Source organism: Marmota monax, unplaced genomic scaffold (genome assembly GCF_021218885.2).
Source record: "Marmota monax isolate L192 unplaced genomic scaffold, Marmota_monax_Labrador192_F-V1.1 WCK01_AAM20220418_F8-fsc00167, whole genome shotgun sequence".
NCBI classification, from domain to species: domain Eukaryota; kingdom Metazoa; phylum Chordata; class Mammalia; order Rodentia; family Sciuridae; genus Marmota; species Marmota monax.
In genome coordinates, this window is record NW_026694116.1 from 3,904,526 (window position 1) to 3,931,752 (window position 27,227).

At 51.0% G+C, this 27,227-nt stretch overlaps 3 protein-coding genes across 18 annotated transcripts in view; 2 read left to right on the forward strand and 1 right to left on the reverse strand.

Moving 5' to 3' along the window:
• Window positions 1–12,206, forward strand: part of Tsc1 (TSC complex subunit 1) — a 55,623-nt gene extending 43,417 nt beyond the window's left edge. For all 6 annotated transcript variants that reach the window (XM_046465709.1, XM_046465710.2, XM_046465714.2 and 3 more), the window contains 7 exons: window positions 298–464; window positions 1,287–1,469; window positions 2,519–2,629; window positions 3,287–3,409; window positions 6,131–6,318; window positions 6,402–6,563; window positions 6,932–12,206. In XM_046465709.1, coding sequence (XP_046321665.1) covers window positions 298–464; window positions 1,287–1,469; window positions 2,519–2,629; window positions 3,287–3,409; window positions 6,131–6,318; window positions 6,402–6,563; window positions 6,932–7,454 — 1,457 coding nt within the window. In that variant the 3' untranslated portion in view covers window positions 7,455–12,206. The remainder of the gene's footprint in view (window positions 1–297; window positions 465–1,286; window positions 1,470–2,518; window positions 2,630–3,286; window positions 3,410–6,130; window positions 6,319–6,401; window positions 6,564–6,931) is intronic.
• Window positions 12,207–13,165: 959 nt separating this feature from the next.
• Window positions 13,166–21,481, reverse strand: Spaca9 (sperm acrosome associated 9). Of its 8 annotated transcripts, none has more exons than XM_046465723.2 (7): window positions 21,333–21,481; window positions 20,484–20,599; window positions 18,299–18,392; window positions 16,662–16,842; window positions 14,483–14,685; window positions 13,977–14,124; window positions 13,166–13,234 (listed from the first exon to the last, which is right to left on the reverse strand). In XM_046465723.2, the coding sequence occupies exons 4-7, from the start codon at window positions 16,803–16,805 to the stop codon at window positions 13,223–13,225; spliced, it is 507 nt and encodes a 168-aa protein (XP_046321679.1). In that variant the 5' UTR covers window positions 16,806–16,842; window positions 18,299–18,392; window positions 20,484–20,599; window positions 21,333–21,481; the 3' UTR covers window positions 13,166–13,222. The 8 variants fall into 8 exon arrangements, with proteins under 8 accessions (XP_046321679.1, XP_046321672.1, XP_046321671.1 ...); XM_046465716.2 differs by adding an exon at window positions 19,137–19,187 and having other exon boundaries at window positions 13,166–14,124; XM_046465715.2 differs by having other exon boundaries at window positions 13,166–14,124.
• A 257-nt stretch (window positions 21,482–21,738) lies between these two features.
• LOC124107427 (adenylate kinase 8-like) overlaps window positions 21,739–27,227 on the forward strand; it is a 61,386-nt gene continuing 55,897 nt past the window's right edge. For 2 of the 4 annotated variants that reach the window (XM_046465379.2, XM_058585966.1), the window contains exons 1-2: window positions 21,739–21,872; window positions 23,892–23,976. In XM_046465379.2, coding sequence (XP_046321335.1) covers window positions 21,789–21,872; window positions 23,892–23,976 — 169 coding nt within the window. In that variant the 5' untranslated portion in view covers window positions 21,739–21,788. Of the gene's footprint in view, window positions 21,873–23,891; window positions 23,977–25,100; window positions 25,234–26,581; window positions 26,852–27,227 lie in introns of those variants that run through there. The other 2 variants (XM_058585968.1, XM_058585967.1) reach the window with 2 other exon arrangements.

Genomic DNA, 27,227 nt, shown 5'->3' on the forward strand with positions numbered 1-27,227 from the left:
GGAAGGAGTGCCCTGCAGAGAGGGAGGTGGAAACATCTTCATGTGATCTGATCCCATTTTTGGGGAAAAGAAAGCTCTCAAAGATACCCCTCCAGCAAGTACAGCCTTTGCATTTCTTTCTAGGGGGGACAGGTGGAAAATACTTTGCCGCTTTCTTAAGAGTGGCTATTACTGAGGACCAGGTGGTCACTGCAGAATGCTTTGTCTTTGAGAGAAGCCTGTTTCTGAGCTAACCCACCTTGGAGGGACTTGATGGAGCCAGGTGTAAAAGGCCACTTCCCTCTGCTTTAAAACCAGGTTCTCCTCCTTCAGATGAGATCCGCACCCTCCGAGACCAGTTGCTATTACTGCACAACCAGTTACTCTACGAGCGCTTTAAGAGGCAGCAGCATGCTCTCCGCAACAGGAGGCTGCTGCGCAAGGTGATCAGAGCTGCCGCTCTGGAGGAACACAATGCTGCCATGGTGAGGAGGCGGGACTGGGGCTAGGGGTGCCACCAGCAGCCGCCAAGTTGTCTTCAGAGTCCTCAGTCCCAGCCCTGTCACTGGGAAGGCTGGGGCCAGGTCCCTTAGTCTCTGAGGTTCAGTCATGAATGGCTAGATCTCAGAATTCCCTCAAGTTTTCAGAATTCATGGTGACAAGTGACTTCTTGTGTTTGCTCGTAGTTGGTAATTGGCTATGGTAATATAAGGGGTCAAATGGTTATTTCTTCAGATGTGAAACCAATCCCCCTTCAGCTGTCTGATGTGGGTGTAAAGCCAGTGAGACCTGGAGTTTGAGGGTTGGGTCTGCCAGTTACCACCTTAGAGAAGTACTTGGGCCTCTTGAAGCCTTGCTACATGTATGTGTTCCATAACTAAGAAATAATAGCAGCTGCATCTACTTTTTTAAGTTGTGATGGTTAAAAGAAATTTCAGTAAGTACCTTCCTTGTGTTGGGCACACTCATGTGTAAGTGCCAGGTAAGTGTTCAGCACTTTAGTGAATTTAGTACTGTGCGTTAGAGGTCTTAGGCCATCGTTGGTTGTTCAGACCTGTTTGTGGGAAGTTTGTGTTGATGTGGATCCCTGGGAAAAATTTCTTAAGCAACTTACAATCCATTTGCTAATGTGAAATTTGAAAAATCTTCACCTAAAGCCAAGTATGGCAGTAGTGGACCCTCAGACTCTTAAGTCTGCTATTACAGATCCAGAGTAGGCACAGCGTGTTTGCAGCCTGTGTTAAACTCGAGAAGTGCTGCCCGGGTTGGACGGCAGTTAAAATGATGACATCTCTTATCTCTGCTAGAAAGATCAGTTGAAGTTACAAGAGAAAGACATCCAGATATGGAAGATGAGTCTGCAGAAAGAACAAGACAGATACAGTCAGCTTCAGGAACAGCGTGACACTGTGGTAACCCAGCTCCACAGTCAGATCAGACAGCTGCAACATGACCGAGAAGAATTCTACAACCAGAGCCAGGAGTTGCAGGTATAAACTGAAACACCAGCAAAGTCAACATAACTAGAGGTTGGTGGAAGTGTTTCTTGATTGTTGTTACCTGGTTCAGCTTAATGGAGATGGATGCTTTGCTCTCTGGAGTCATGACAGATAGATTTCATATCAGGTAGCTCTTACTGAGGGCAGAGGTTCCCTTCCTTAGTGTCCTGATCCTCTAGCCCAAAGAAACACTTGTCCGGACCACTCATTAAGCAGCGCTAACCAACTCAGTGAGTATTGATGGCCTAATGATTTAAGAGCTGTGTGAAAATAATATACATGCATTTTAAAGTGTTGTAAATTTCTGTTTTAAATAACTAATTACAAAGGTCATGTCCACTTCTTGGCACCACGCAGCATCTGGACCTTGGAATCTGAGGGGGCAGTGACATCTCCTGTTTCTTTTTTTTTTTTTTTTTTTAAAGATAGAGCGAGAGAGGGAGGGGGAGAGAGAGAGAGAGAGAGAATTTTTAATATTTATTTTTTAGTTTTCGGCGGACACAACATCTTTGTTTGTATGTGGTGCTGAGGATCGAACCCGGGCCGCACGCGTGCCAGGCGAGCACGCTACCGCTTGAGCCACATCCCCAGCCCTCATCTCCTGTTTCATGTTGTTTCTGAGGGTGCTTTTTATTACAGCAACCACCAAAAGCCCAGCTTTGCAGAGACAAGGCATCATATGTAGGGGATAGCACCATCTGAGGCTCAGTGTTGACCACCTCCAGCTAGTTAGTACTTCACACAATGTCCCACAGATGTCACTGCATTTCCCTCAAAAAGGAAACCATTGATGCAGCATGTGGTGTGCTTGCTGTGCAGCCCCAGGGCTCTTTGCCACACAGTTTGGGAACTGCCAAATCTAAGGTTTTTTGTTTTTCCTATTAAGTAGTAAGGGACTCAGATCAACTGTGACTTACTTTTTTAAAACTTAAGTCAAATGCTGATGGCCAAAAACCAGGAGACCAGCCAAGGAGCTGGGTATTCTGGTTCTGCCTGGCCTGCCTGTGTCACTGTAACTCCAGGCTGGTCTCTCTGTGCAGACGAAGCTTGAGGACTGCAGGAACATGATTGCAGAACTGCGAGTGCAGCTGAAGAAGGCCAACAACAAGGTGTGCCACACTGAGCTACTGCTCAGCCAGGTCTCCCAGAAGGTAAGGAACAAGGTAGACCTGTGAAGCTGTCTGCCAGCCCTCTTCCTCCAGGTGGGACAGACTCGGATTCACTGCTTGAGAGTCTTTGACAGGCATTGGACCAGGAGCAGTTCTGTCCCTCTCCACCTTCCAGGGGACATCTGGCAATGTTTGGACACATTTTTTGTGCTACTGTTAGTTTATAGAGGCCGGGTGCTGCTGGGTTATCCTCCATGGCATGGACAGCCCTGCACCTCACAGAGAGTAGCCACTGAGCCCTGGGCTACCCCACATACGTGGAACCCTTTCTCAGTACCTTCTTTACTTAAATGTAAATCACACTGGGGAATTTGGTGAGCTCTCAGTGTATTGTTCACTCAAGAACAGACAAGTTTCCAGAGTCTTTGTCCCACAGACCTACTGGCCCTGTCCTACTGGTCATGTGTCAGGCCGCCTGCTCCTGGTATCCTGTGGGCAACCAACTTTGCTGTAGTGTGTTTGTGATTCTTCTCCTTTCCATAGCATAATTTTTAAGTGTGTTTCCATCCATTTTGGTGACCTTGGCTGCCTTCTTCCCCACCAACCATGATGCCAGGAACTGGTCCCTTGTGTGCAATCCAGTTGCTGGTTTGTGTTGTCAGATATTTTTTACTTTGCTTGCTTATGTGTTTTGGTTAGCTGTCAAATAGCGAGTCGGTCCAGCAGCAGATGGAGTTCTTGAACAGGCAACTGTTGGTGCTCGGGGAGGTCAACGAACTGTACTTGGAACAACTGCAGAACAAGCACTCAGACACCACCAAGGTATGGGGAGCCAAATCTTACTTGGAAAAGCTCTTTGGACCCAGGCAGCTGTCCATCCTAAGAGTTCTCCCCTTCCTTACCCCGGCCCAGCAGTGCGGCACTGCCCCGCTATCCTGTGATCGTTTTGAAATGGAGTAACTGTAAGTGAAAGCACCTGAGGGAATTGCCGAGGAGGGTTGAGGGCGTGGCCCTCTTCTCCCTCTGTCCCTTGCAGAGAGAAGGAGAGAGAAGAGGGTGGGAACTGGTTCTGTTGCACACACCTCTCATGACTGCGGGTGTGTACTGGTGTGCACTCATGTGCGTGCCATCTTTTCTTTTCATGTTGAATTTTATTTCTGAGATGGTGGTTCAGTCCTAGCAACAAGGCCGGCAACAGGATGATCTGATATTAATTAGTGCCTCCACAGTGACGTCCAGGCAGTTTTATGTCACTTTATAAATAGCCTCGGGTGATGTTGGTGAATGTGTTGGGAATAGAATTTTAATAGCAAATGCTCAGATGCTTTCTGTCACCAGCTTCTCCATCACATGTGGGCCTCCTCTTTAGTATTTCTTGGGCTTGTGCTTTGTAGAGTCTTTTTTGACCACATGTACAGAGTAGCCTTGAGTTGGAGATATGTAATTTTCATAGTAGTTTTTCCTTATTTCAGCTCCTCTTAGCCTCAGATTTAGACTCCCTCTGGAAGAATGTTAAGTGTAAAACTTTCTTTAGAAGCCAACTATCACTTCTTTTGGAGGTACAATGGCTTTGGGAGAAGAAAGTTTGGGGAACAGGCCTAAAAGAACCTCTGAAAGAACTGGCCAAAGTATGTTTTTGGTGTCTCTCCAGAAGAGTGTAGATGGGCACAGCAGTCTTCGACTCTTTGGGACCTTGAGCAGCTACCTACCATTTTGGGACCCATTGCATTTCGTAAAATGGATAATGATCTTAAATTGTACTAGTCAGGATGCTTTCCCTTGTAAACCACACAAAAACAAGCTAATCTGGTTTACCAGAAGGAATTTATTATCCCACTTGACATGAAGTCCCAGGCTGGTAAGTTCTAGGTTGGCCAAGTTGACGATTCTGGCACATCAGGAGCCTGGCTCTTTCCATCTTTCTGCATAGCTGGGCTTTCCTATCACCCTTGCTTTCTAACTAGGTGCATTCATGGTTTCAGACACACGGATGTCCAGGGGAGACACCACCATGTTCTGAGGAGGAGAGTGTCTCTTCTATAGGGTTTTCAGAAATCTTTCTTAGAAACCCTGTACCATACTCCCTGTTGCCCTTGTTGGCCAGGATTGAGTCATGCACTCAGTACTGCCCTGGCATTGCCTTGAGCTGGCCAGGATTTGCCTCTGAGCCAGGAACTGGGGTTGTTCCTGTTCAGGGCAGTGAAGGAAGGGGGCAGCTGTCTGAGTCAGGTGGGGAATGGCTGCTCGGGCTGCTGAAGCCTACTGAGGTGAGCGTGCATGGATTTTACTCATCAGAAATCTCATGATTATCCATAAATAAGTACATTTGTTCCTTGGGATCCATGGGAGATTGGTTCCAGGGTCCCCATAGAGACCCAAACCTGCAGATACTCAAGCATGGTGTCTGTGTATAACCCATGCACATCATCTCTAGATCATTTACAATATATGATATAGTGTAAATACTCTGTAAATAGTTGACAAACTAATTGTTTAGGGGATAATGACAAGAAAAAGTCCATATGTGTTCAGTACAGACACTTTGTTGTTTTTTTTTTTTTGACATTTTCAGTTTGTGTCTGGTTGAACGCGTGGTTGCAGAAGGCTGACTGTGCCATCGTTTTAAAGTCAGCTGTGTTCCCCTAGCCTGTGCTGAAGGTCTGTGCCCTTCAGTGCGGCTGGAAGATAACTGCTTTGGGGCTTTGGTCTGTTGCACTCTGCACCCTGGAAGGTTGGCCTGCTGGACTTCTCCGAGGCTGACTTCACGAGCATTTACGTCCTTGCCCTTAGTTTAAAACAGGTTTTGTGTACTCTTCACTGTCACAGTAAACACACACAAACGTAACACAGGCTTTAGAAAGCTACTCTTTTCTGCTTTCTCCTTCTCTGGAGGGGCCAGAGCAGCTAACTCAGGGGTATAGCTGCAGGCAGGTCACCCACACAGCATCACCAGGAAGTGTGGTCAGGAGACCCAGCTTGCCGTGCTGCTCCACGTGAGCAGAATTGCCCTGCTGGTGTTGCCTTCTCCAGCTTGCCTGGGTGGTGTTAGGGAAGGGAGAAAAACAAAAGAAAGTAAATGGCTGTGATGCTCCTCACCTGAAATCACACTGTGAATATTGGCATATTTCACTTGGTGTGTTTGAACATGTATTTTGCATGATTGGGGGTACTGTTCACCACAGAGGTTTATAGTGTGCATTGTTATTTTTGTCCTGATATAGTACTCTTTCTAAAAACAGATACAAAATGTATTTTGCTTAACTGCCTTCCTGACATTTACTTCCCTGAGTTTACTATGTTTCTAGTTTCTTACTCTTATAAATTAGCTGTGGTGATTATTTTTGTATAAAATGTGTATTCATGTTTCAAATGATTTCCTGAGGAAAAAATTTCAAGAAAGGGTTGCTAAGTTGATCCTAGCCAGCTTACTTTTCAGAAAGTTGTACTCGTTTGTGTTTCTAGTATTTCTATTAGTATACTAAAGCACCTTCTCAAAATGGATAAGACTTGTTCATTTTCTATAACTCCAGTCCCTTTTTTTAGGAAGTGGAAATGATGAAAACTGCCTATCGGAAGGAACTAGAAAAAAACAGAAGCCACGTTCTCCAGCAGAATCAGAGACTTGATACCTCCCAGAAACGGATTTTGGAACTGGAATCTCATTTGGCCAAGAAAGACCACCTTCTTCTGGAACAGAAGAAATACTTGGAGGATGTCAAGGCCCAGGCAAGGTACCTCATAGGAAGGGTTAGGGCGAGTGTGGCTCCTTATTAAGGGGAGTCTTCGATATTCCGGGTGGGTCTGTGTCTTTCAGAAGACAGCTAGAGGCTGCAGAGAGCAGATATGAGGCTCAAAAAAAGATCACCCGAGTGTTTGAGTTGGAGATCTTAGACTTGTATGGCAGGTTGGAAAAGGATGGTCTCCTGAAAAAACTTGAAGAGGAAAAGGCAGAAGCAGCTGAAGCAGCGGAAGAAAGGTAGGAGGAAAGAATTGTATCCTGGCCTTGCCATGAAGCTGCCACTAGCAGGCAGTGCTGCAGAGCATTGGCAGTAGCAGTTACAGCTGGTTGGACAGGGCTCAGAGAGCCGCCCTGACTTGCCTTTTCTCACAGTGCCGTTGACCTCCCACCTTCCTGGCTTGAGTCCCTATCTGCCGTTTGTGTTGCAGATTGCCACCCAGAACCTCTGGTTGTGACTTAGGTTTCCCTTTGAGATCTCTTATTTGGGTCCACTGTTGTAAGACAGCAGGCCAGCAGGGTTCATATTCAGTGGGAGTAATTCCACATCTCCCAAATGTGGATGACACAGTCACCAACTCCTTTTTTCCTTCCTGGATTTCTTACAGGCTTGACTGTTGTAATGATGGCTGCCCGGATTCCGTGGTAGGGCACAATGAAGAGGCATCTGGCCACAATGGAGAGACCAAGACTCCCAGGCCTGGCAGTACCCGGGGCAGTAGTGGAGGTAGAGGAGCAGGAGGCAGCAGCAGCAGTAGCAGTGAGCTTTCTACCCCGGAGAAACCCCCAAGCCAGAGGGCAGGCCCATTCAGCAGCCGGTGGGAAACTGCCACGGGTGAGCCCTCCACCAGCATCCCCACGACTGTTGGCTCTCTCCCCAGTTCCAAAAGTTTCCTGGGCATGAAGGCCCGGGAGTTATTTCGTAATAAGAGTGAGAGCCAGTGTGATGAGGACGGCATGACCATCAGTAGCCTTTGTGAGACCCTAAAGACAGAACTGGGGAAAGACTTGGGCTTGGAAGCCATGACTCCCTTGAACCTAGACAGCCCGCATCCATCTCCCCCAAACCCAGACAGTGTTGGTCAGCTTCGCATCATGGACTACAATGAGACTCATCACGAACACAGCTAAGGAGGGTCAGTCAGTGTTAACTCGCGTCTTGTTGGCAAAGAACAGGAGGTGCGAATGCTCGTTCAAGGCTTTCCTGTTTCCAGGGTCTGGGTGGCTGCTCATGTGGTGGGAGTGGGACGGAGGTCCTTTTGACGCCTGACTGAATGCACAACGGTTTTTGGATCTGGCCTTGAAATGCCTCTTAGCCTTCCCCTTGACCCTCTCTGATTCACCCAGCAGTCTGTACTAATGGAGGGCCATTTTGCGTTCCTCAGTAGCTTTATTTTCCTTCCTTTTCCCCCAAATGGTTGCATCCTTTGAACCTGTGCAATATGAGGCCAAATTTCATCTTTGAGTCTAACACACCACTCTCTGCTTTCCTGAAGTCAGATAACTGGGCGGCCCTTGGTTAGACCAGGCAGTTGGTGGCATTGCAGGTAAGTTTGGTTTTGTCCCTTCCAGGAAGACGTACCTTGCAAAGCTGATTGACTTCACAGGAAAGCTCTTATGGGAGACTTCTCACTGCTTTTTGGTTCTGAGGTTCGGCATCTAAAGTAGCAGATCTGGAAAAACATGGTTCATTCACCCTTCCATTCTTTTGGCGGTTCTGATAAACTTCCTAGAAAGTTCTGCGTAGACAAATGCCCGTTTCCAAAGTCTGGTTGGCTCTGTGGAGGTTCTGCTTCCTCACTCTTTGGGAAAGCTCTTGTCCCTCTTTCCCCACTACCTCTTATTTATTTGGTGTTTGCTTGAATGGTGGCACCCCACCGACCCAGGCTGGCATGTGGCTGATAAGCTTGTTCTCTGTGGGTGCAAGGAGAGGTCCCAGGGAGAGGTTGCTGGAAGCTCAGGTGTGTGGAGCTGCACCTTTGGGCTGGTCTTGCCAGCTGAGCTATTGGTTCAGCCCTGGGTCTGGTGGCCCCCCGCCACCCCCCGAGCTCATTCATGTCTCTTGTTTGCTGGCTACTTGGTAATACTGCAGCAGAGAGGCTCTGGAGATCCAGAGAGTTTTCTTCACAGCTTACGTGACATTTCTTGGGCTGTGGGGTTGCCACACTACTGTAGGTTCCAGGCCACCACAAAGGTAGCAGCTTTTTCACACAAATTCTAACTTTCAGGGCCAGCTCTCCTGGGAGCCTGATATTGTCACCCTCTCCAGGTTAGGAATGGCAGAGCAACATAGAGTTGAGTCTGGCAGGGTGGTGTTGGAGGCGGCCTGCCTGTACAGAGTGGGCTGCCTGCAGGTGCTCATGAGGGCCATACAAGTCAGAGCGCCAGCACTGCCGAGCATCCAGGCTCAATAAATGCTTCTGAAGAAGTGCTAGACGCCTAAGGATCATTCCTGGCGTCCCAGTCCAGGTAGGAGATACTTGGCAGGAAGGAGCCAGTGAACTTGGTGTTTCTGTTTCTGTTCTTTCCATGAAAAGAATATAAGGGTTCAGTCGTGAAGAAGTTAAACTGTAATGGTACGAAATCTCACGGCATGTGGAAATTTCCAGCACATGAGGGAGAAAGTCTTTTTGTAAGTATAGTAGTAAATATTCTAGTATCCCTAACTAAAGAGAACTAGGCAGAGACTCCATGTCACCATGGCAATACTGGCCAAAGACCTGCTGGGAACAGGGTTTCTGGTGTAACTGACTGACCTCAGCCACAGAAGGGCATGCCCTGACTGCTAGCCACCCCGCAGAGGCCAGCCCTCAGCACTGGTTGTCCAGTGTGGAGTCCTGGGGGATTCCATATTTCCGATTCTGCTTTGTCCAAAGGAAAGCTTAAAATCCAATATATTCTAGTTTCCTTGTTCCATTGTATACAAGGAAAACATGAACAAGTTAAAAAAGGGCAGGAAGATGTTACAGGTTAACTGTTTACAGTGCTTTCTCCTTCCCATGCCCACTAAATCTGTGCCACAGAACAAAGATACCAGGCACTTAATTTGCAGCCTTTCCTTACCTGGCACCGGAAAGGAGGCCTGTGTAAGAAGGGAAAGAACGTTATATGGATTGTAAATGTAGGGAAGGAAGGAGGCTGTTGACTGAGGTGTGGCTGAAGGTTCCAAGTTTCTGTGCCATTCCTCCAGCCTAGGTTCCATCTCCCAGCTTTATAGCCCAGGGACCCCAGTGCTCTGGCTTGGGCCCCTGTGAGTTCTAGGAGGCCGCTCTATACGGGTTTCACACGTATAGAGATGGGAGATTGAGTCCTGGGGTCCTGGTGAAGTTACCCAGCCTGAAAACTTGGGCTTTGGTGTTGAAAAGGGCTCCAGATTTAGTTCAAGACTTGCTTTTGTTTTGAAAGTAGTGAACCTTGCAAGGGTTCAAGTGGGTCACTTGATGATACCTCAAGCAGTTTAATGATGAAAGGCAATAGGGAGAGGAACTCCTGAGAGGCTGCTGAGGCCTAAGGAAAGGCATTGGAATGATGAGCATGCTCGGCAGAGCCTGTCTCATCACTGACTGAGCTCCTGGTGTCTGGGACTGGGTGGCTCCTTCCGGAAATCACTGTGAGCTATGCTGACGGCCAGTACCCATAACTCGAACGAACTCCCTCCTGACCCCAACCAGCCCAGCACCAGCCCTGAGCAGCCCAGAATCTGCATCTCATGCAGCGTGGAATCTGTTTAAAAGGGAATCCTGTGCTATTATTTGGGGATGGGGGAGGCAAGAGGAGCAGTAGGAAGGGGCAGAGAAAAATGAGCTCCTGAACCCACTACTGTAAATAAGCACACACGTCTCTGAAAGAACCTTCATGGGTTTTTAAAAGCTTGTGACAGGGCCCTATCATAAAGTCTGCAAAAATTGGTACTGTGGGATTCAGAGAAATAATATGCTTATAACTATCAAGAAACCAACTGAAACCCAGAGGTAGGAGGTTGGGGTCTGTTCTTAGCTGGAGAGGTTTTAAGAGGTGTCATTAGAGGTAAGTGCTGAGAGCAGCATCACTGAGGCAGGTGGGCACATAGTAATCTGTTCAGGTTTGCCAACAGTGTTTTTGGAAAGACTGCCTGACCTTTGGGAATAGCTGCAGAGAGTTCCTACTGTCTGTGATGTACTAAAGGGAAACAGCCGACACTCTTAGAAGGTATACTGCCACAACCCAAAAGAAAGCCCAAGAAGCCACTAACAATTAAAAACAGCCTCCCCCACCCCACCTCATTGCTGCTGTGGCCAGAGGACAGCACCTCCTTGGGTAAAAGCAGCACAGTGGGTCCACATACTAGGCTCTCCCTGGCCATTTGCAACAGAATGTGTAGTTTCCAGCTCTTTTTTGTCCAGAAAGATAAAACTTCAGCAGTTGTTTAGAGGGTGCATGCCTGGTCATGGGATGCAAGAATCTGTAAGCTGGACCATAGAGCTTAGACTGGCATTAAGGAAAGAAAACTGGTTACTTGTTTTTGTGTAGACAACAGAAGCGTGTTGTGAGTGGCCAATGGTCATTTCCACCAAATACTAGAACCTACCACTTGAAGCCAGCAAGAACTGAAGAGTAAAGAAAGTCCATGAGGAAGCTCATGGGAGCCAGTGTGGGCAGGCGAAGGAGGATTTGGGGCCCGGCAAGGTCAGGCCCATGCTGCAGTGCAGGTGGAGAGCTGTCTGCCCTTGCAGGGACTCTCCCGGTGTGGTCCCAGGAGCAGCTCAGGTCCACTCAGGAGGGTCTGCCTTGCAGGGGAGCCAGTTACCATGTGCAGTGACCAGAGCACACTGGGCACCTGCTGTGGCTTCACTCTTGGAGGCATATGCTGTAGAACTGACTTACAGAAAGTGTTAGAGAACGTGTTCAGTCTGAGGGTGTTCGTTTGTTTACATCCTGAGTGGTGATGCGTGCCCACTCCTCCCAGCAGATCACTGCAAAGTCATTAATTGCACTTGATTTAGCTTCTTTCTGTAGCCAAAAGAGAAGTTTAGGTCAGGAACTAGCTCCTAGGCTGCTGCTGAGACCCTTGTTCCCAGGCAGTTCCTTTCCCTATCCGCGACTCCCTGTGTGCCCAGGGAAGCTGTTTCCACACCATCCTGCCACCTGTGCATGCTCACCTGAAAGGTTGTTGGCAGATGCAAGGGAAACCTGAGCCCCAGCTGCTTTTGGTGTTCATTTAAATGAGTTCATGAGGGCCGAGGAGCTTTGTGCCGCTGCCCAGTGCCACCACACTAGCCACCCTTTGGGATAAGCTAGCTGGTTTAGTCATTGGAATAGGTTTTTTGGAGCAGAACTTAGGAGCTCAAGGACCCCAAAACACCCTTCCCCCACCCGTCGTCCCCTCCCCACCTGGTGCAGTGTTTGGGCAGGAGGGTGCACCCAGGCTCTGCGCAGCACATACTCTGGCTGATCAGAGGCAGCCAAGCATTTTGCACTAGGAAGAATCAGTGATCGATCTTCAGAAGACTTCTATGGACCAGTTACATTACGGAGGAACAGATTTTGCTAAGACGTAATCTAGTTTTATAACTCAATCATGGATGAACCATATGAGGCTAACTTGCAGTTTTAAAGGGGTCCCATGAATGAAAATAATCTGATTTTTTTAACTGACTGCTTTTAGTTAAATGCAAGAAAGTCCCCTCATCAAAAGGTTTAAACTTTCCCACCTTGATCTTAAAAGCATGTCAAAACAATCCATATCAGATGCCATAAACATGAACTGCAAGAGAACATGGTACAATCTCAGTGAATGGGAATTGGAATCAAAAGGGTTTGCTGTCCTTCTTAGAATGTTCTAAAATGTCAAGGCAGTTGCTTGTGTTTAACTGTGAACAAATAAAAATTTATTGTTTTGCACTACTCTGCTGTGTGACATGGAGTGACTTACACTGGCCTTGGGCTTATAGGTAAAGTAGGGACTCTTCAAAGATGCAGAAGCCTTGGGTCTGGAGTGGTTACCGTGGGTGGCTAGAGGAGGGCACCCAAATATTGGTCTGGCTTTAGGCTTTAGTCTCTGTTAAGCACCTTTGTGTTCTGGAAGATTGTCTTCACTGATAACGTACCTGCCTTAAATCTTTGGTCTTTCTCAAAGAGTGGTATGGTGTGCGTGTGTCAAGGGTTGAGTCATGTCTACCAGAGAAGCCCTGAGAGCCAGGGGCTGCCAGTCCACACTCCTGCTAACTGTGTCTGGAGGGGTGGCCAGTTGAGTTTCATGGGATCCTTTTGGTGGAACCTGGTGGACATGCATTTTGTGGAGATTTCACCAGCCCTGATCCCTGCCAGCTGTGTGCACATATGCCAGGAGAAGGTGCATAGCTGTCACCAGCTGGTTCATGCCCATTGGGCATTCTGCAGAAGGTGGGAAACCACCCTATGAGATTTTAAGATCTGCCCTGACTTCTGATAGCATGGCCTGTGATGCTGAGGAAAGGACCCTTATGGCAAGCTGTGTCACAGTGGTTTTCAGGTGCTCGCCCGGCTGTCCGGACGTCAGAACTGCTGCCCATGGCAGAAGCAGCACCTTCGGGATGGACTTGAAGGTGGCGGTTGTTAATTTGTCTGGAATTCAGGTTTTCTTGCCTGAGGAAGTCTCTTACTAGACAAGGTGCAGGTCTGTGGACTGGCCCTCTGTTACCTGGTGTGGACCTCAGAGTCAGGCCCTTTCTAGAGGCAGGGTCCCCTTGGTGGCAGCAGTTTCTCTGCTGTCTGTGAGGGGCTTTGCCTGTGTGGTTACCTCCCAGTATCTTTTGAGGTCTTGGGAGAAACGCAGGTTTTCTTTCAGGGAGAAGTCCCAGGAAACCAAGCCAGCCAGGCAGAGGTGGTAGAACATTTTTTATTCTTGACTGTCTGCCCCCGAGGAAGCAACAATACAGAAGCTAAGTCGTCCCCTGCGAAGGGAAAAAGTAACAATCAGAGCTCAAAGCAGACGCATCACACAGTGTGTGGGCCTCGACTATGCTGTGGACATCATCAGGCCATGGTCCTTGCTCAGGAACCACAGACAGAATTCTTCTGGAGAGGTGGGCTCACTGCCTTTGTTTTGGTCCAGGGAACTGAACCCTGAGGCGTTCCTTCAGCATCTGCCCCTCCCTCCATCCTGGGAGTGGGAGCATCCCTGTCCTGCAGAGAGTCTGTGCTGCTTCCTGTGGCTGCTGGGGCAGGGAGCTGGATGGCTGCTGGGTGTGGCTCAGTGCCCTCACCTGGGACACCCTCTAGCAACACTGTACTGTTTGGGCAACTCATTAAGTGGGGATCGTCTTCACCAGCACAGAGCTTAGAAGCAGGAAAGTTACAAGTGAAAGCAAGAGAAGGAGAGATTCTCAATGATGTATTGTCCCTTTTGGGGTTAACGGCAGGGGTGCCAGCACCAGCAGGAATGGATCCACAGGGGAGTCCACACTGGTTAGCAGAGCACCCAGCGTGGAGCAGGCCCCTGGCCTTGAGTTACAGTTTCCCACCGGACGGCCTCCAGGGAGGCTTGGAATGTCCTTTGTCTCGCCCCCTGGGTTTGAGGCGGTCTTTTTCCAGCTGCCTACATTTGTGCTTTCTTAACCAACGCTGGGTGCCTGCGGTCTGGGCAGGACAAGCGGCTGCCCTGGTGACATTCTGACATGCTGCGGGCTCACTCACGTGCTGCAGCGCTTTGCGGGGCAGCTTCTCCGAGTGGGCAATCCACTCTTTCATAAGGTCCAAGACAATGGGGATGAGGCTGACCACACCGCCATAGTGGTTCCTGGCCTCGTCACAGCTGAGATGGTTCACTACATCGTGAGGGTACCTGCAGGCCAGGAGAGGAGGGAGAATGGTGAGCCTTGCTGTGGGGACTGGCTGGCAGCTTCCAGGCCTGGTGCTAAGGCTGTGTCCCCACCAGGTCCAGCTCAGCACGTCAAGGCCAGGAGCCCCAGGTGCTTCTGCTATGAAAGTCGGGAGCTGAGAACCACTGCCCTGTGGTGTCTGGAAAAACACGCTGCCTGGGTGCCCTGCTGTGTCTATGTCCTGGTTTTAAATAGGTCTTCATTGATAGTCATGCCACGAAGGAATTGTGCACAGCTACAGGGGAGAGCACCAGCTCAGTGTCCCCCTGGGGATCCTCCACAGCACACACCAAGGCCTCACCAAGGCCCAAAGGGACTTACTTTGCTCTGAGGGTGCTCAGGTCATTGCTTTGGCTAACCAAGCTTTTGCATTTGTCAAGGATGTTGTTGGTGACTGGGGTGCCAGAGTGCATGGCCTCAAAGTGCTGGCAGAGCCTGTTCAGCTCTGAACAGATGTCCAGGAACATGAGCAGGATCCGCCGGTCTGTGGAGTTGTTACAGTAGTGTTCCATGTAGCTCTGCACCTGTAAAGGCCAGTCTCATGTGAGCTGGGGATGTGCCGGCCCCCACTGGAGCAGCCACCCGGGTTCACTAGGAGAAACCAGTAACACTTAGGCACTCTGACATACAGACCACAACATACAGCTAACATCACTAAGTGTCCCAGGCACCATGCAAAATGCTATCTCACTCTTCTCTAAACCCTACACACTGCGTAGGTACCTTCTTAAAATCCTTATTTTTTATAGATTAACACCCTGAATACTGGAGATAAAGAGGTGAAATCACCCGCTGGGACACCAGTGGAAGTGGCTTAGCTGAATGTGTCTCCCAGCTTGTGAATGAATGAGGCTGGGGACAGGGTGATCCATATGAGAAAAATGTTCCTACCACATCCCATATTCAAATAACAACTCTAGGAATGGTAGGAGCTAAAATGCCAAAAATAAGACTTGAACGTATTTGAAGAAGACATACAAGGCCGCTAAGAATATTGATCCTCTGATCTACTTTCAACTTTTCCTTGCTGGCAGGGGGCTGCGGCCTCCCTGGGTGGGAGTCTTTCTCCAGTTACCTGATACCACCCAGTGACTGCATCTGAGGCTGGGCCAGGGCAGGAGGCCTGAGCTCCTGTGGGGAGGAAATGGGTTGGGTCTAGGTCCCATTAACTTATCACTCATTCCATACACAACTAACTCTCACCATGATCTGATGATGGGAAGGTTATCACTGCCTCCCCAAGTACCTGGAACTTTCTCAGGCTACAGAGCTTCCCTGTCGCTAAGGGATGTCTTCCTGAATGATCTGAAGTGGTTCCTCCCCAGCTTTGTCAGGGGAGAGACTCCTGTCCACAACTGCATGGACACCACAGCATGTGGTAGCCACAACAGAGCTGTCACTGGGCTGCCTGGGTGTGTGCAGGCAGCCTTTGGACGCCTGCCTCAGGGAGGGCTAGTGGGGCTGAGAGCCAGCACTTGAGATGGGGCATCAGAGCGAAGGACAGGATTTATAGGAGCCTCTGATGAGTCTAGGCAGGAAGGCCACTCCCACATGTCACGAAGCTCAGGGGCAGATGCCAAGGCAGACGGGACTCCAGCTAGTCTTGGAGACTGAAAATCTGTCCGGTGCCCTTAGAAAGGCTCCAGGGGGATGACCTGTCTGCTTGTGCATGAGCCAGTGCAGGGGCATGTCATCAGCTGGTGGGCTCAGGGTCAAGAGCTAGTGCGTCTGGCAAAGGTTGTGTGCTATTCCTTTCTGGATGTTCAGCATTTTTCAAGTTAAAAAATTGGGGAAGTGGGACAAGGGTTTTACAAAAACCAGGGAAACAATGTTTTCTGTCTGCAAGGGCTGCCTGTTCTCTATGGCTGCTTCTCCTGAGCTGTTCTGAGCCCGGTACCCACCCCCACCATCTTCACAAGCAGCTGGGCTTTGGCAAGCTTGCTTCCTCACAGTGGCCTCTTTACAGTCCAGGCCTGGCCTGTGGGTGGGGTCCTAGCTGCATTGTGGCTCAGGCCCCTAACGTCATGGATGGCCTCCAAATCCTGCAGAGCAAACTTGGACAACAGCTAACCCTCAAGGAAGATTTTTGCAAAAGTGACTAGCAGTTTCTCAGTACCCTGCAATATGTGGTGACAAGGACCATATCCATCTCGATCACCAGTAAAGCTCCACTGCTCAGCCCCCAGTGCTTACTGGGGGCCAAACTTGGGCCAGCAGTTTTCCATGATGGTTCCACTGAATACACATAATATATGAGAAAACTGAGGCTTAGTGAGGTAAGTAACCTCACTGGCCCAAGGTCACAGAGGTGGCAGGTGGACTTTGACCTTGGCTGGATGAGTCTGGTAGGGGAGGAATGGGGGGAACTTATTCCATCAGTTAGGGTCTGAGTCCTAATCTAATTCAGGCACAAATGTGCTTCCCTTTCCTGGGCTCTTTCAGGTGTGGGGACTGGGCTGGGGAGGCTCCTGTGACCAGGGTCAGCCCTGTCGGGTGCCACCTGTTCGATGCTGGAGATGGGCCGGATCTTGTCATGTGCGTTCTCCCTGCAGTGCTCCAGAGCTGCGATGAAGGTGAACTGCTGCTGTTGGAACAGCTTGTACTTCTGCTCAATGCCACGGAGGGTCTCTTTGGCCTCATTCATGGTTGTCCTCTGTGGTCACTTACAGGATAGGAGAGATCTACAGGGAGGAAGAGGGCCATGAGGCCCCAGGGGCCAGAAACGAGGAGCCAGCCCCAGAGGGAGGGAGGGAGGGAGGCTCGGGAGAGAAAGATTCCCAACCCGCTCAGCCTATCCCCACAGCCCTGGGGCACAGGGACTGTTTGTTTGATCCCTGCTTTACAGAGAAGGTAACCAGGGTCCTAGGAGACCACACAACTCACTCAGGATCTCCCAGGTTACCCATGACCATGCTAAACTTGACCCTCGTCCAGGGACAGTCTCCCATGCAATGTGACTTCCTTCTCTCAGGACAGCTTCTCTCTTCCTTGGCTTCTGCAATTACGAGTGTCTACACACACACACATATACACAGCCTCCAGGGCCTCCCTATGGTACCAACACAACCCGGGAATCAAGGGGTATGCCCATAGGAGGAAAAACCAGCAGAACACCAGTTAAGACCAAATGACTAAGACGCCAGCCACTCTGCAGGTGGGAGAGTGGGCTAGCTGGGAAGGGTCCGTGCTGGGTTGTTCAGTATAAGTTGCAAGTCCCCCTGCTCTGCGCTTGGGCAGGGGCCCTGGCCTCAGTCCACGTCATGTGCAGACCTGGCCCTGATTAGGAACATTAACTGTACCCATGGTGCCACAGGGTGGTCCCGGTGGGACACAGGTGGCCCAAGAGCTTCTAGAATCCCCTGTGAGCAGAAAGGGCAGAGGGTTCTATACTCTGACTCCTCAATTTTTCTGAGCATGTGAAAAATGTTGCAGATTTATGGAATGTTTGTTAGAGCTAGAAAGGTCAGCAGGCCAACTCCCCTTCACTTCCAGGAGGGAAATGGAGGCCCAGAGACACCCCAGGCTCTACACGTCCTGGTTAACCAACATCCTTACCCCTGCCACATCTGGCTGTGCCTCATGAGTGGGGATCAGAGGAGTCGGCTCCAAGGTAGGGACAAGGTGTCCCCAGTGGAAGGGGCAGGAACACAGCAAGGATGGGCAGGTCTCAAGTGGAAGAGTGAAGACAGGATGGATGTGGGAAGAATTCCTTCCTGTCCCCCTCGGCACCCTCAGCAATGAGGAGAGCTTGAGTTGGGAGCACATCTCTGCTGCAAGAGGAGATGGCAGCACAGACGGACCAGAAGATGTCTCCACAGACCATGGGCACAGTGAACCAGAGAATTTGAGAGGGGTAGCCCTTCAGTGGGATGAGCCAGCTGAGGGTCCTGAGAGTCGTGCCCCATAACCCTGAACAGGCAGGTTCAGGAGAGTGCCAGCCAACAGCAGGAGGACCACCACTCCCCTGGCGGCTGGTGTGGGCCTGTCCAGGGCTAGGCAGCCTCCTTCCCCTCAAGCTCCCCATACTCAGGCACAGCGTCTGACGTGGGGAAGGAAGGGCAGGGAGGCTGGGGCCCACTGCTGACTGAACACCTGCCATATCTTTGGCCCCCTTCCCAGGGGGCAGAGATGGCATACCTGGGCACACTGGGCTTCTGTGGTGCTTCCTGTGCAGTTGGGTTCACCACAACTAGGACTAGGGTGAGGGAGGAGTCAGCTGCCTCCTGCGAAACTTGAGGGGGAACCAAAAAAAATCAGTAATCGAGAGAAAAATATTTTTTAAAAAGTGAATATAAGGGCTGTGGCTGTGGCTGGGGCTGAGTGGTAGAGCACTGTCTGGCATGTGTGAGGCATTGGGTTTGATCCCCAGCACCATATATAAATAAATAACATAAAGGTATAAAAAAATACAACAACCAAAAAAAAATTTTAAAGTGAATACAAAACACAAAAAATTAAAAATGAACACAAAATTCTACAAAGAACAAAATGACAGAATTTTAAGGAAGAACAGGATTGATAGTGCCGCGCCACACTAGAGCCTGTGGCAAAAGGAAAATTCAGTTAATAGTATCTGACTTTTACTTCAATTTTTGATATTCTAAATGGATTTTAACATTACTTTTGATTTTTAGAAAATACTGTTAAAAACGTTGATCATTGGGGCTGGGGAAGTGGCTCAAGTGGTAGCGCGCTCGCCTGGCTTGCGTGCGGCCCGGGTTCGATCCTCAGCACCACATACAAACAAAGATGTTGTGTCCACCGAAAAATAAATAAACAAATATTTAAAAAAAAAAAAAAAACGTTGATCATTGAGATTTTTGGTGCCAATTAAGTTGTTGATGGACCTTTATTTTATTTATTTACATGTGGCGCTGAGAACCAAACCCAGTGCCTCACACATGCTGGGCAAGTGCTCTGCTATTGAGCCACAGCCCAGCCGCCCCTTAAGTGCTGTGCCAAGGCAAGTGCTTACCTGCCCCACCCTAATCCAGTCTGGGGTTTGCAAATGACTCAGAGGGAAGACCTAGAAAAGTCACAGTGATGCAGAAATGGGTTTCCAGGGGAGAGAGTGCACCCAGTCAGGCTGGCCTTTGCCCACAGTGCTGTGGTCAGAGTGGTTAAAATGGCCCTGGCTCCACCCCTGTGGCTGACCTCAGGCAAGCTACTCCTCAGTGTCCTAACATGCCATAGGGAGAGAGCAGCATTAGCTGCCCAGTCTTGGGATGAATACCAGATGAGGTGACAGGTGTAGGTGTAGACCCCGGGCCTGCAATATGATAATACCATCATTGCAGCCACTAGAACTATTGGGATCAAACTCTGCATGCGATGGCAGGTGATTGCCACAACTGTGTGCACCTGGAAAGAAGCAGGGGCTGCTGGGGTAGGAGAGGTGGAGAGGTGGGACTGTGGGCTGGGTTGAGGGGTGGGGAATGCAGGAAGACTGAGCAGTTGCAGAAGAGGGCAGCAGACAGGCCCTGTCCTGGGGTCAGGCTGGGTGTTCAGAAGAACCACTGGAGGCTTCTAAGCCAAGGGGGTAAAAACATGGCAGGCATTTGCTTGCTAGGTCTTCACTTTGCCAGATGCTGTCCAGGTACAGAGTTCTATGACACTGGCCAAAGTGGACAGGCCCCCTGCCCTGGAAGAAGCCACCTGTTAAAGAGTGGGAGATCAGTCAGGGCATAGGTGATGACATGAAACTGCTTGGTGGGCATGTGGGAGAAGCAAGTCGCACAGTCTCTGCAGGAGGGACTTTGGGTGGATGTGGTACAGGGCAAAGGACAGGCATGCTCCAGCCCTAGATCCTGGCTCACCCTGTCCTCATGAGAACAGTTGGTCAGGGCTCTAAGTAAGCAAGCCCTGGGCATGCTTTACCTTGAGTTATCCCCTCAGCCTAGAAATGAGAGGCCGTGTTATTTCACAAGCTGAAATGGAGCAACTGGAAATGGGCAAGCCTGGACTCCTCCCGCAGCCTACCTTTCTAGTCTGGGCTTTTGGCTCCCTCCCTGCTGTTCCTTGGAGACAAACTTGCTACAAATCAGACTGGCTGGGGGTGGGGACAGTCAGATTGCCAGACCCCTTCTAGGGTTCAACCACTAGCTACACCCTGGGCCTCACGCCCATTCCCACTAGACTTCCCCTATTACCCACCTCAAAGCAATAGGGACTAGGATTTAGGGGGCTGAGTCCAGCTCCCTGCCATCCTCTTGGGGATTCCTGAGACTGCCAAGTTCTCCAAGGATACAGCGATACCTTGGCTGGTGGCCCTGAGAGCAAAACTGACTTGGTTCTTGATCCTAGCAACTTGTGACATGCATACCAGGAATGTCAACGAGAGGAGCTGTAATAAGCTATCCAAAGTGATCATCCCTTGAACAAGAGCTCTGCAGCCAAATTAGTGTAGATGAAAGGTACAGGGTGCAGGCACTTCTGGATCTAGGGAAGGAGAGAGGAAAAAAATGATTACCTGATAGGTTTTAGGCTGTAATTGATTTGTATTTTCCCAGGCTGCTAAAGAAGATTAAATCATGGTATGAAAAACGCCTAGGGCTTAAAATAAATGAGGAGAAAGGTATGTCATTTCAGAAATGTCCAAGAAGCAAACTGAACTTCTCTGCCACAAATTGCAGGCTTGGTTGTTGTGTTCTTTGTTCGGGGGAGATAGCTTCCTTTTCTTCCCCAGCTGTCTTTGGGTTTGACAAGCCCACCAAGATGTGTGCACTTTGAGAAAGCAGTTTTGGGGGAAAAAGGCAGCACTGCTGGTTTTACTTTGGAGGGTGTCTGTTGGCTGGAGTCAGGATGCCTACTTCCAGTTCCGGATCTCCCTCTGCTTTGACCAGTGACCCTGGGAAAGATTTTCCCCGTTTCTGAGCCTTAGTTTATGCATCTGTAAAATGAGGGACTCGTCAGTCTGATCCTCCAATTTCTTACCTGTAAAATGGGAACGACAGCGCCTATTTCACATGGCTGTCGCAAAGATAAGATACTACTACTACTACCCACAGCGGCCTCCGCGTATCGCGTGCTCACTGACTGCAAGTCTCAGTCCAGAGACTTCACTAACCCCCTCCGGCACCAGGGAAGGAAGGGAGGCACAGAGCAGGCAGCTGGCCAGCCGGAGCCCCTGGCCCGCCGCGCCGCGTCCCGCCCGCCCCCTCGACCCCTTTACCCTTGCTTGTGCAGGACGGGCACAGAGCGCAGGCTGGCGTGACTCCGTGGGCGTCCGGGCCCCGGAGGGCGGGGAGGCCCTGCTTAGGACTCGGGAGGCTGGAGTGGGCGGGGTGGGCGCCGGCGGGGGCGGGCCGCGGGGCGATTGTGACCGCGGGGCCGCGCTCGGGTCACGTGGCCGCCGGGCCGCGCCGGGGTCGGGGGTCCGCTGGGTCGCGGACCGCCGCGAGGGCGCCCTCCCGTCTGGAACGCCTGCGCCACGCTGCAGACGGGGAGGCGGAGGCCGGGAGCGGGGAGCCGGCAGCGGGCCGGGCGGGCGGGGGCGGCAGCGGGGCGACTGGGCTGTCGTCGGGCCACCTGAGGCCCCGCGAGGGGCGGGGGCGGGGCGCGGCGCGCTCTGATGACGCAGCCGGCGGCGCCCTGGCTGCCAGTTGCTAGGCAGCGCGCGCCGCGCGACATGGACGCTACCTCGGCCCCGCATCTCATCCCCCCGGAAATGCCCCAGTACGGGGAGGAGAAACACGTCTTCGAACTGATGCAGGTGACCCCTCCGCGGGCCCCGCAGCGTCCCCGCCGCCCGCGCCCTCGGGCGCAGCCTCGGGCCTGCACGCCGCAGAGCCAGCCCGGCTGCAGCCCGCCTCCAGCAGCCGAGCCCCCCGCGGAGCCTGCGGGGCTCGCGCGGTCACCGAGCGGGGCGGCGCGTCGGGCGGCGCAGGGTCCCGGGTCTTGGCGCCCTGCCGGGGGGCCACCCAGGAGGGCTTTCCGCTGCCTCTTTCCAGTCCTTCCCTGCTTGGATGTTTCCGCCAGAGTTTTGACCATTTCATTTAATATTTTTAATTTTAGAATAATTTCTGACTCGGAAAGTCACAAAAATAATATGGATTTCAGGTACCAGTGGCACACACCTCTGTAATCCCTGCTTCTTGGATGGCTGAGGCAGGAGTATCAAAAGTTCCAGGCCAGCGTGAGCAACTGAGACCTTGCTCAAAGTAACCTTTTCAAAAGGGCTGGGTCTAGCTCACAGACATCACTCCTGGGTTCAATCCCACAAACAGTGTGGAATTCTGATCTAGCCTCGCCCAGGTTCCCCCAGTGACGACATGGAACACAGCACGAGTACCTTGTCAAAATCTGAAAACTGATGTGGGGCATCATACTACAGGCTTGGTTTGGATGTGAATCTGAAATTTGTGAGATGTATAGATTCACATAACTACCACGTCGCCCTGTTTTAACCAAATCATTTCTTTTTTTTTTTTTTAAAGAGAGAGAGATTTTTTTTAAATTTATTTTTTAGTTTTCGGCGGACACAACATCTTTGTATGTGGTGCTGAGGATCGAACCTGGGCCACACGCATGCCAGGCGAGCGCACTACTGCTTGAGCCACATCCCCAACCCCCAAATCATTTCTTGAAATCAACTTACTTTTAAAGGTTAACTCCTTTTGCCTCATCTTAAGCAAAATCCTTGAAATTATAGATTTGATGTATTTATTTTTTCTTATACACATTAAATATGCAACCACATCATCATGAGCAAACTGTCTAAAATCCTCTCAGTGCAGCCAGTGACAGGCAAACATGGATTTAGTCCACCTGTTCCATTGAAAAGGTGGAGGAGCTGAGCTCAGAGGAGGGAAGGGACTTGCCGGTGAGACTTGGAGTGGGGCTGGGACCAGGACTTGTGTCACACGTTGGTGTTCCTTTTACTGCTCCACACCTCCTCTGCCTTCAGGACTGAAGCCCCTTCCTCCTCGTCCCACCAGCCTCACTCATATCAGCCAGCAGTTCATTTCTGTGCCATTTGTTCAAAAGCCCTGGCAGCTGCTTGCCCTTAACATGTTTGTTCAAATGGATTAAATGGCCAGAGTTTCTGAGGATTGTTTCCATACTTGGGTGATAACTATTCTGCCCCCTCTGGAAGGACCCAGGTAGTAGCAACCCAGGTGGTTAACTGTCCCCATAAACAAATGTGCTGGGCACCTACTGGGATTGTGACGGGCCCTGGGGATCACACAGACAGATCAACAGAACCCATGGCCTGCTGGGGGGATGATCAGGCAGGCAGGGACAAGGTGAGGCAAGGGCAGGTGTGCCGGAGCATGGGACAGTTGTGGTTACCTAGTGCATATGATCAGAAAGGTATGTTCCCGTTGAAATCTGAGGACCCAGTAGAAGGTGACTAGGACAAGAATGAGGAAGAAGCCTTCCAGGCTAGGAAATAGCTCTGCTAAGACTCTGGAGATGCTGACAGTGGAGTGCCTGAGGAGAACTGGGAGGAGGCTTGATGGGAAGTACAAAGGGAACCAGGGGAGAAGGCCCTGGGACAGCCTGCTCTGAGTCAGGGTGCTGTCCCTCCAGGTGCCCCCCCCACAACACCTTCCCCCCCTCATGCCTCTGCTCATGGGGACTCCAGCAGATGCCAGATGGGGCAGGGCTAGGTCCCAGTTTGAAGGCCTGTTTGGCAGGGTGCAATGGAGAAAGAAGGCCCATGTCTGGTAGCTGTGGCAGCCAGGGCCCCTGTGGGTGCTGAGTGCTTCTGTCTGCCCTGTGCCCACAGACCATGCTGGAGCAGCTCCTGGTCTACCAGCCTGAGGACCCCATCTCCTTCCTGATCAAGCACTTACAGCGCGACAATGATAATGGTGAGCACTCAGTGTGCAGGCCCCTGCTCCTTCAGAGCCCCTGCCCGACCCTGGCCATAAGAGGAGCCACTCTGTCCTACTTGTGTTTGAAAGGAGTTGGAGCAGGGGGAGGAGGAGCTTTGACAACTTGAGGTGGTTAATTGAAAAATGCCTTCATTTCTTTTGGAACGCAACTAATAAAAATTCTCTTGCCAAGTTATTAAAATGCAAACCTCAGAATGGCCCACAGAATCAATTATTAATGCCTCCGCCTGCCCTAGCTGATGTCGCCTGTTGGGTTTAAGCTCTCTGATCAGTCCTCTTGTCAGGTGCGTTTGGTTTCTGGTCTACCTAGACATTCGAGCACTGGGCTTTTCAGATGGTCTCATTATCGGTGCCAGCTAATGAATTCCAGAGCTCCCCAAGCCTTGGCCAGGTGCAGGTCAGCCAGACCCAAGGCCAGAGTGCAGAACCAGGAGGAGGGGCCAGGGAGGCCCTGGAGCAAGCAGACCCCTCACTCCAAGGTGCCTTGGGCCGATTTGCCAGGTGGAGGATTGAGCTGTCAGGGAAAACCAGCGTATTGGAGCTTTGATAACTCTTTGATAACTCTTTGATAACTCTTTGATAACTTTGATAACTCATGGCTGCTTTAAGGAGTCAGTACTGGTGTGGCTGAAAGGGACAAGGCCTGAGGTGCCTGAGGTGGGTCTCAGACAGCCTCAGGTGAGGAGCAGCACAGGTTATTGGAGGAGGAAGGGGGCTCATGACACTGCAGTGACCCATGGTCTCAGGCTGGGCTGTGGCGCATCAGAGGAACGTGCTTCTTGGACCCCATGCCATTGCGTAGATCCCTGCCCTGGGTTCAAAGAAAGCCCCATCAGTGCCCTTTTCTGAGTTTGCAGGTGGGCACGGGTGGCTGGGCATTGGCTCACCAGCTGGGGTTGATGAGCGCCCATATGCCCAGGTGGAGGCAGAGCCATGTTGGGGGCCGCCCACCAGTCTTCCCCGCAGCCTCACTGGCCAGACCTGGCTCACTGTGCCCTACAGCGACTCTCCTGAGAGGCCTGTTCCCTGTGGGTTGTCATGTGGGGTGGGAGGCTCCTCCTCGTTTTCAGAGGGAAAATTTCTGCTTCCTCTTCCCAACCCTGAGGCAGAGCTGGGGCTGCCTGGCTGAGCTCCGCCTGTTACTCCAGGGCCGCTGGCAGCACTGCTGTCCTGGGCCACCACCAGCAGTGGCAAAGGAGGCAGAGGGACAGTGAAGTCAGGAGGCAGACCAAGGTGGGAGTAAAAGCAAAGTGAAACTCAAAGGGGAAGGGAAGCGGCGGCCAGGCTGAGGCAAGAGAGGGCCCAAGTGCAGCCCAGGAGGCAGGGAGCCTCCACAGCCCCACCCACCCTAGAAGGTCACTGTCTCCAGAGTAGGAAGTGACAGTGGGGTCCTTGCCCAGGCTTGGTGCCAGTCTCCCTCTCTGCAAGCGGGGCCATGAAGCCTGGCCTATTCCTTGGTGGCCAGTGACGGCCGGGGGGATGACAAGCCCACTTGCCCCTGTGGGGGACAGGGGCTTGGCAGTTGTGATGTTCAGCTTTTTGTTGGTGAAGAGCTTAATGAGATTTTTGTAAATTAAAAGCTGTGCTTGGTGACAAAGGCCTGGGGTTGTGCTGGCACTTCCTACCTCTCCTGCCAGGCGCCTGCAGGCCCTGCTCTGTGTGCTGAAGCCACTGACCTCCAGGCTTCACTGGGCCCTGGCCTAGGAGCTTGAGAGTCTGACCCTGAAGCCACCTTCTCCTCACGTTCCCACCTTGCTGCTCTGCCTGGGGATTTGTTTTGGTGTCACACTGCCCAGTGCATCAGGATTTTGAAGTCCCAATATCATTCTGGTTTGGATGCAGCTGGTGTTGGCTGGACAGCCACCTCCTCTCTTTAGGACGGCCCCCTTGTCACCCCCTCATTGCCGGGCTCCTGCCTTTCCAAAGGCTGCCCTCGGCGGAGCTGCTCCTGCCTCCTGTTTGCCTTCGCTCTCAGGCAGGGAGAAGAATCCACACCCGCTCCTTAGCTCCCAGCCACGGGTGCCGTCCGTCCACCCCCAAAGCTTTCCAGCCCAAGGGCTCCCAGGTGTGGTCAGGGTCCTGGTAGTTTTGTTCCCTCAGCCTTGCACCCCACTCCCAGGCCTTGGACTGTCAGCTTTTGTGGATGTGGGGACATTCTGTCCACAGGCTTCCCTCCCCTTGCTCTGGCCCCCTCACAGGTGAAGCACAGCCTATGTCCACCTGTCTAGTTCAAATTATTGAAAAACAAAAGGTAGATTCAATTATATAGGATCAAAAGATGCTACCCCTAACCTATCAAAAGTAAAAAATGCCAATTTTTAAATTTTCATTTTTTGTTTTCAGTTATGTGGGGAAATTACCATAGATTAAAAATACTCTGGAGCCTTCATAGAATAGTTTACCACACTGTTCTAGGGAGGGTGGGGCACAAATTGCTTTTGTGGCTTTTCTAGGAGTTGCCTGGAGCCAGTTCAAGCCAATCTTATTGTGTTCTAGAAGACTGCTGGGGCTGGGTGAGGTCATGTGACACCCAACAAATATTTCCAGTGTCCTGGGTAGTTATGGGATCCGCATGTCTCCTTCTAGCCACACGGTGGCCTGAGTTAACTGGAGCCAGGCCCTCAACCCTCTGGTGCCGGCCGCAAGGTCAACTTGAACACAGGCAACACTGGCCACGGCTGGGGCAGCGGAGCGCAGCTCTGGACTCACTCTGCCCGAGAGCCAGCGTGCAGGAGGGTGGGGAGGGAGCCACAGCAGGGCTGGCAGCCCCTTCACCACGAGAAGAGCAGATTTAGTACAAAGTGAGCATTTACAGTGGCCCTGGGCAATATTAGAGCCGGCGCTGGTGAAGGTAATGGTGTGTTTCGTCTCCTATCAAACGTTTGTCCAGGAAAGCTGTGTATTAAGCTCAATACCTAAGGGGTTCCTGTGAATTTTAAATCATGCTCCTAGTTAAACCTCAAAAGGCTCTGTGGATGGAAAGGTTCTTTGATTTCCTTTGAAGTGGTTGGAGGAAGTTGATTACTCTTGGCAGTCAAGCAGCCTTTTATGACACTGTTTATAAATAATTACTTATGAGCAGGCTGGAGCTTCAAGGTGTTAGATTTTAAGAACTGAAATTAATCACATAAATGAGTGTGAGAAATTAGGTGGGGGAAAGGCCGCGCACGTTCCCCTGTTAAAGCATTTTTATAGATGTGTACAATTTGGGAGCCACTTATAGAAAC